This window comes from Rutidosis leptorrhynchoides, chromosome 3 (assembly GCF_046630445.1).
Source record: "Rutidosis leptorrhynchoides isolate AG116_Rl617_1_P2 chromosome 3, CSIRO_AGI_Rlap_v1, whole genome shotgun sequence".
NCBI classification, from domain to species: Eukaryota; Viridiplantae; Streptophyta; class Magnoliopsida; order Asterales; family Asteraceae; genus Rutidosis; species Rutidosis leptorrhynchoides.
Genome location: NC_092335.1, coordinates 454,125,145 through 454,132,706, shown reverse-complemented (window position 1 = coordinate 454,132,706; position 7,562 = coordinate 454,125,145). Strand labels below are relative to the sequence as shown.

At 33.5% G+C, this 7,562-nt stretch overlaps 1 protein-coding gene across 1 annotated transcript; it reads left to right on the top strand.

Annotated features, from left to right (window-relative positions):
• Positions 1-3,628: 3,628 nt before the first annotated feature.
• LOC139897991 (mitotic checkpoint protein BUB3.1-like) lies at positions 3,629-6,462 on the top strand. The gene is made up of 9 exons (XM_071880709.1): positions 3,629-3,751; positions 3,846-3,976; positions 4,372-4,454; positions 4,863-5,129; positions 5,233-5,308; positions 5,388-5,468; positions 5,669-5,747; positions 5,848-5,948; positions 6,255-6,462. Exons 1-9 carry the CDS (start codon positions 3,635-3,637, stop codon positions 6,340-6,342), a joined length of 1,023 nt encoding a protein of 340 aa, XP_071736810.1. The 5' UTR covers positions 3,629-3,634; the 3' UTR covers positions 6,343-6,462.
• Positions 6,463-7,562: the final 1,100 nt, after the last annotated feature.

Here is a 7,562-nt window from a genome sequence, read left to right as displayed (position 1 = left end):
AAGTCAAACTTCAAAATCTAATAATGCAAGGTTGTTAGTAAACGTTCCTTGAAACTATCTGGGAAGTTTCAAATCTCAATTTTATGTATCGAGTCCTAATTTTCAAGTCAAAGTTAAATCTAAAAAGTCAAATGTATTGTTCAATCGTGAAATTCGAATTCCTTTTTATGTTTCTGATAAAATTGAGGATTCACAAGGTTTCAATAAGTAATTTGGAAAATGTTTCATGAAGGAATCATAACCTAAAAACGTTTATAAATCAAAAATCATTTAAAAAAAGAAAAAAGAACTCGGCAGCAGTAGCAGCTGCATTCTTAAATTTTTTTTTTTTATTTTTTTTTTCGTTTCTGTTGAATTCAAACAATCACGAGGTGTTTATGTTTCAATTTCACAACATAATTCAACTGTAGTTTAGCTGTTCTGGGTTTGATTGTTCTTTGATCGAATTGAACTTTTGAAGAAGAAGAAGAAAGGAATTAAAACAGAAAATTAGTTAAATACATTTGGAAACCGTTTAATATCAGAAAAGTAAGCAGCAGCTCGATGGTTCTGTGTGTTTGTGTTTGAGCGAGAGGTCACGGGTTCGAGCCCTGTCTTGGGCGTTTCTTTTTGATAAACTTTCTAAAGGTAGTTTTCTTTATCAAGTTTTTATTTTTATTATTAATGTTATTATTATTAGCATTATAATTATTATCATTATTATTATTATGATTTTAATCATTATTATTATTATTATTATTATTATTATTATTATTATTATTATTATTATTATTATTATTATTATTATTATTATTATTATTATTATTATTATTATTATTATTATTATTATTAGTACTATAACTATTATTATTATTACTAATAAAAATTATCAAGTATTATTATTAATAACATGATTTTCAAAACTATTATTATCATAATTATTATCATTATCAATATTAGAATTATAATAACTATATGTTTATCATTATCATCATTATTAATATTATTACTACTACTGTTAATATTATTATTATGATAACAACTATTATTTCTTACAAATACCATAATATTACCTATTATTATATTTTAATATTATATTTACATAATATTATACATATAAATATATTAATGAAAGACTTACTATATTAATGAACTAATGATGAAAATGAATTAACATAAATTTAAAATATATATATATCGTATAGTGAATCCGAGGACAACTCTGTACTTGTTCAGTGCTATCATACGCATATCATACAAACTATCGTATAGTGAGTTTTCATAGCTCCCTTTTTATCTATATTTTTGGGCTGAGAATACATGTGCAACTTTTATAACTGTTTTATACGTTAGACACAAGTACCAACTATTAAACTGTGATATGTTGGGCTATGACCAGCAAGTCCCCAACCGACAAGTATAAACGATAACTTGTTACGGGGCAAACTTGAAAGTCTAGTCTAAATATCAGTACCAACTATTAAACTATGCTATACCCGGCTATGTCCGACTAAGTCCCTACAGTGATATTTTTAATTGCTGCGGCATTCTTAATTATTGGGGATAGGCCTATCGGGAGTAACGTCCCCTATACATTTGACTAAGTCTTTGTATTACTTGATAATGAAATTAAACGACAAGGACAGAACAACTTGTCACGGGGCAAACAACGTTTAGTCTAAATATCACGCACTGACATAACTTTTTGATCATGCGGGAGATCAACTTGACTGGATCTGAGTGATCTACTTATGGAAACAAATCGTGTGGTCTAACACTATTACTGAAATCATTATTTATGACAAACCTATGAACTCACTCAACCTCGTGTTGACTTTTTAAGCATGTTTATTCTCAGGTACTTAAATATTGCTTCCGCTGTATATCTACTGCTTTGATGATGATTGCTTGCTATGCTTGGAGTCTTCATTACATATCATATCAATTAAAGACATATTTATCTTCCGCTGCAAAACTCAACAAAACGTCTCATGTAGAGTCATTCTCGTTTATACAACTGTGATTTGATATAATTAGACACAAATACCCCAGACCCTATTTGGGGGTGTCAAATTCTATGGACTTGAATACTCTCAAGACGACCTTTATGGCGAAGGCTCGTTTTTGCCCGGAGTATTTGGGGAATGATCATTTGTTGATGCAAGATTTCTATCGAACCTCGAATGATGACTTGAAGAGTAAGATTAGCAGAGTTCGGGCGAAATCGTTTGCGGAGTTATTCGCCGCGGCTAGAGGTTTCGAGTCGCATTCGCGATTGAAGGTTGGTGAACCTTCAAGTGAGAGAAGGGTTGTTTCTTATGGTGCTCCAAGTAACAGGACTAAGGGTCCGAGCGTGAGCACGAGTGGTACACGGACAGGTATATCGGATTCTAGTGCGTCTAGATGTTACAATTGTGGCGTGAGGGGTCACAAGTCTTGAGAATGTTCGGTACCCAAGGGTGATGGCATGGCGTGCTTCATTTGCCAAGAGGAAGGACATCCTAAGTCGGAATGTCCCAAGCTAGCGGGGACGGGTGCAGCAAGGAGACGTTAAGGTACGTTTCGTTTTAATAAATATGCTCTTTGATTATTTATTAAGTGCCGTTGAGTTTGAATTGTTAAATGCCTTGTGTTGTGCATATTGTTGTTATGGGTGACGTTCCTAATGGAAGTAACCTATTGTGACATTTGATTGTCGGGTGAAGGGCGTAAGACTTGGTGCAACCAAGCATTCCTTAGTATTTGGGAGATGTTTCTACCAAGCCATGTAAATGGGTTTTGGTGTTCGGTTGTTAAGCGCGTGTTCGCTTTTGTGTTGGAGTTGATGAACCATGAGGGTCGACGGGTGGGATGGAACCCTTGAGACCGAGTGTTTTGGATCTCGATGTATGTTGGTAAAGGAGTCTACGTGACGCGACATTAGGTGCCTCTTTTATACCTACTAGCGTGGTGTTCGACTCCGATTGTGTTGTGGTTACATTGTACTTAGGGTACCGGAGTGAAACCCTTAAGTACATGAGTGACTTGGTGGAATTTGACAAACTAAAGCAATCGGATGATTGCGAGAGTATAGTTGTGTAATATGTGGTACACTTTTCGTTCGAAGTGTTTAAGGATAGGTTAAGATCCTCGGCATGCTCAAGGTTGGAGCAAGATATGGTGATGGGTCGTGTGAAAGAAACACCACCACTACTCCTAACCAACACAAAAAAGAAACACCACCACTACTCCACTAAAAAAAAAACACGTCCTACTCAACCAAAAAGTACAAAAAGGCAAGTGACATCACAAGAAATGACTTTAACCAATACAAGTGGTCTATAACAAACATAATATAATATAATTATAATGAATATATAAAAATCAAAATCAAAATATAATAGAATCTTCTTTTTTAACTGATCCACAAAAAACCCGGCCCATTAATCCTGAAACGGGTTACCAGGCTAGCCCAATTCGAAAAAGAAACCCGTAGAATAATGACCCGATAAATAAATATTCCCCAAAATTTGAATGTAATCCCCTCAAAAACACCAAAATCAAAACCAACCTGAAATTCAAATCCTAAAATCCCCCCCATTTATCCACACACATAAAGAATCCCTCTATCTGAACCCTAGAAATTTCAATTAACTCCGATCAACAGCAAACTAAAATGACATCGGCTACACCGTTCACCGGCCGTGAACTCACAAATCCTCCGTCCGACGGCATCTCCAATCTCCGATTCTCAAATCACTCTGATCACCTTCTCGTTTCTTCCTGGGACAAAGTAAGTATCCAATCTAGTTTGATCTATTTTAAGTATCGTGAAATAGAATAATATACTCTTTTACTCATGGTCTGTGAATAATATTTGATAATAGACTGTTCGACTGTATGATGCAAGCGAGAATGTGTTGAGAGGGGAGTTTAAGCATGGAGGTGCCGTACTTGATTGTTGCTTTCATGATGATAGTTCTGGTTTTAGTGCTAGTGCTGATAACACTGTTAGGAGGTGAGCAGATATTATTTTTTTATATGGATATTATATTATATGTATCTCTACAGTTGGTTTAATTTTAAGTTATGATTATGATTATTAAACACTAGGTTTTACTCTATATTTAATTGCAGTTAAGATAGTATCTGAAATTGGGAAGAAACATTTTATGGTTGCTATTTTTACTGCATATTTTGAAAAATATAACAAATACATGACCATTTAGGCACTCACCTAGATCGTTAGGCTAATAGTTACATGAATACTTCCAATTTTTGTCTCTGATGGTTCATTTAAATGATTACAATATGGTTGAGCTGATGGCTTTATTGCTTTTTCTATAAGATAATGGTACAGGATCTGTTTAATTTGTTAGGTAACTAGAAAAAAACGTTTTACTTGTATTTCAGGCTTGTTTTCAATCATGAGAGGGAGGATATTCTTGGACGGCATGATGCTCCTGTTCGATGTATCGATTACTCTTATGCAACAGGTTGTTCTTGGTTGCCCTTGTTGGATCTGATTTACTACGTTTAAATGTTTGTTTTTATTAACCAACTCATCATGGATTGTAGCTATCCTACATTATCATAGAGCTAAAACGAATTAGATAAAAGATTGCAGGCTTCAACAAATAAAGAAAATGCACCTACAAATTATCAATGTAATGTACAAAAATGCTTAATAAAATGTACTTGAGGTATAATCACATATCAAACTAGAAAAGTAGCCTTTTGGTGAACACCGGTCAATCTGTAGCATAGAAAAAGAACTTGGATATTATTGTTTTTTCAATATTTATCAAGTAATCAGTAATAGGAGTCACAGAGACACCTATTACATATCCCTACTTTAGAAGAGGGATATAATTAGTCTTTCATGTTTCTTAAACACATTTCAGGGCAAGTCATCACTGGGAGTTGGGACAAAACCTTAAAGTGTTGGGATCCAAGAGGTGCTGGTTCTGAAACACGTTCTCTTGTTGGGACGTACACTCAACCAGAACGTGTCTACTCAATGTCTCTTGTTGGTAATCGTTTAGTAGTGGCGACTGCTGGACGTCATGTTAATGTTTATGACCTGAGGAATATGTCTCAACCCGAACAACGCCGGGAATCTTCATTGAAATACCAAACTAGATGTGTTCGTTGCTATCCTAATGGAACAGGCACAGTTCCTAAAATTTTCATTTGAGTTTCTCTAAAATTTACCTTTTCTTGTCTGTTTGTTTGTACCCTTCATCCTCATTATAGAAAGATGATGACTTGCAGGCTATGCTCTCAGCTCTGTTGAAGGGCGTGTTGCAATGGAGTTTTTTGATACTTCTGATGTTGGTCAATCCAAAAAGTATGTTTTGATGATATATTCATGCAGAATGTTTTTTATAGCCAACATTTAATTGTTGATGTCTTTGTGTTTTGTTCAGATATGCATTCAAGTGCCACCGAAAAACAGAAGGTGGAAGGGACATTGTCTACCCCGTAAATGCTATAGCATTTCACCCGGTGTAAGTTTGATTTACTGTTATAGTAAATGAGCTGAAAGATGCTTCCAACCTAAAAAAAGCATCAATCTTTAATCCAAAAAAAAAAAATAAAAAAATCTGAAATGAACTGATCTAATTCGATAAATGCACATGAATCATTATTATATGTTAATATGTTAATCTAGCTATAAGTTTTTTCATTTTTCTAAACACACTTGCAGTTATGGTACGTTTGCAACAGGCGGTTGTGATGGTTATGTCAATGTATGGGACGGGAACAATAAAAAGAGACTCTATCAGGTATATCTTATCATACATGCTTTTATATTCTCTTCAATTTCTCTGGTCAAATGAAGTTTTCTACTATGGTCACAATTTTGATTTCACTCTCTGATTTTAGTATTCAAAGTACCCTACAAGCATTGCAGCTTTATCATTCAGCAAAGATGGTCGACTATTGGCTGTTGCATCTAGTTATACATTCGAAGAGGGAGATAAACTGTAAGAACCTAATTTAGACCCATTGATTATGAATGTGTTGGTTTGGTCTGTGTTCTACCTCTAATGGGTCAAATCGGCAGTAGTTAAAAAGAAAATGGCTCTTTATTTACAATGCATATAACCTACCAAATTACTTTCTGTGATCATGTAATACACAACTGTTCAGAAAATGGTAATGGGCTATCCCAACCCAATGTGTAAAAACTACCCATTTTGACCTTTTCCATTTTTTGTTTCCTAATTCATCCTGCTACTGCTATGTTTTATGAAATGTCATATATTTACAGCATTCTATTGATTGTGCAGTCATGAACCAGATGCCATCTTTATCCGTAATGTGAACGAAGGTGAAGTGAAGCCGAAACCCAAAGTTAACCCCAATCCTGCTACGTAAGTTGAAACTATATAAAGATTGGTTTGCCTAATAGTATATGTTAATGTGTTTTTAAGGAACTATGTAGTCAGATTGCACTGATTGTTAACTACTATTCCCTTTATTTGAATGTAACTCAGCAAAATATCTTTGCCTAATAGTGTTTGTTTTGCTTATTTGAATACCAAGTACGTAGTATTTTATAATTTACTTCCATGTCTTCTACTGTTATACTATTTGGTTTGAGTATAGATAGGGAAGAGAAAAGTATAAATTAAAACTAGTTGATAACTTGGAATCAAATATTCCAGGATCACATTAGCACTAATAGGATTTCGAATGTCAACGAATCCTCAATATAAAGTCAACTATTTTACAGTTTTACACTGCAAATACTAGGTTTTCTATAGTATTAGAGATTCCGCAAGACAAATTTGCGTTGTTGGTCCCTCATCTTTGTAGCAAATAACTTAGGTGACTTTTTTGTTTTTCTTTGACATCGTTGACCTTCATCTTTCTTTTTATGACACGGATGACCCTGAGGCAATTTCGTCCGATTCATATTTTTTATTAGTGACATTCATTTAGTGACTAGGATCGAGACAATTTCATCTTGACTTCTGCTCACCTTTATCTTCAAAATAAAAAATCATAAACTTTAAATTCATCTCCTAATCTGTATACCAAAAAATTATGAACGGTATATTACAAAATTGTATTGTATTATTGTAATAAAATAGATAGATGTTGTCTACAAAATATATACAAGATGGAATCATGTATGTATTGAATGAATTCTACAATATACTAAGATAAAAAATACACAAATTAAGAAAAAATTGCCTGTCACATGTATTTTTTTGTCTACTATTTAATTTTACCATTTACTTTTTACCTACATCTTGTCGAGTTCATTATGAGTTGCATACGAAATGAGAGTTGGTATTCTGGTTATCTTCTATCCACGTGGATTTATCGACATTTAATTTAAATAATTAAATATGGATCGGATGAAATTGCCCTCACATGCCGCACACGAGATAAGAGATAATGGGATAAAACTAATAATAGTTACAAAGTCATCCGTGTCATAAAAAATGGAAAATGAAGGTCAACGAGCCATTTAGTCTCGCTACTATTTTATTCTTTTTTAATCTAAAAAACTATTCTTCTGATTTATATTGAAGCAGGTTCCAAAGTAAAAAAAAAAAAAAAAAAAAAAAAAAAAAAAAAAAAAAAGT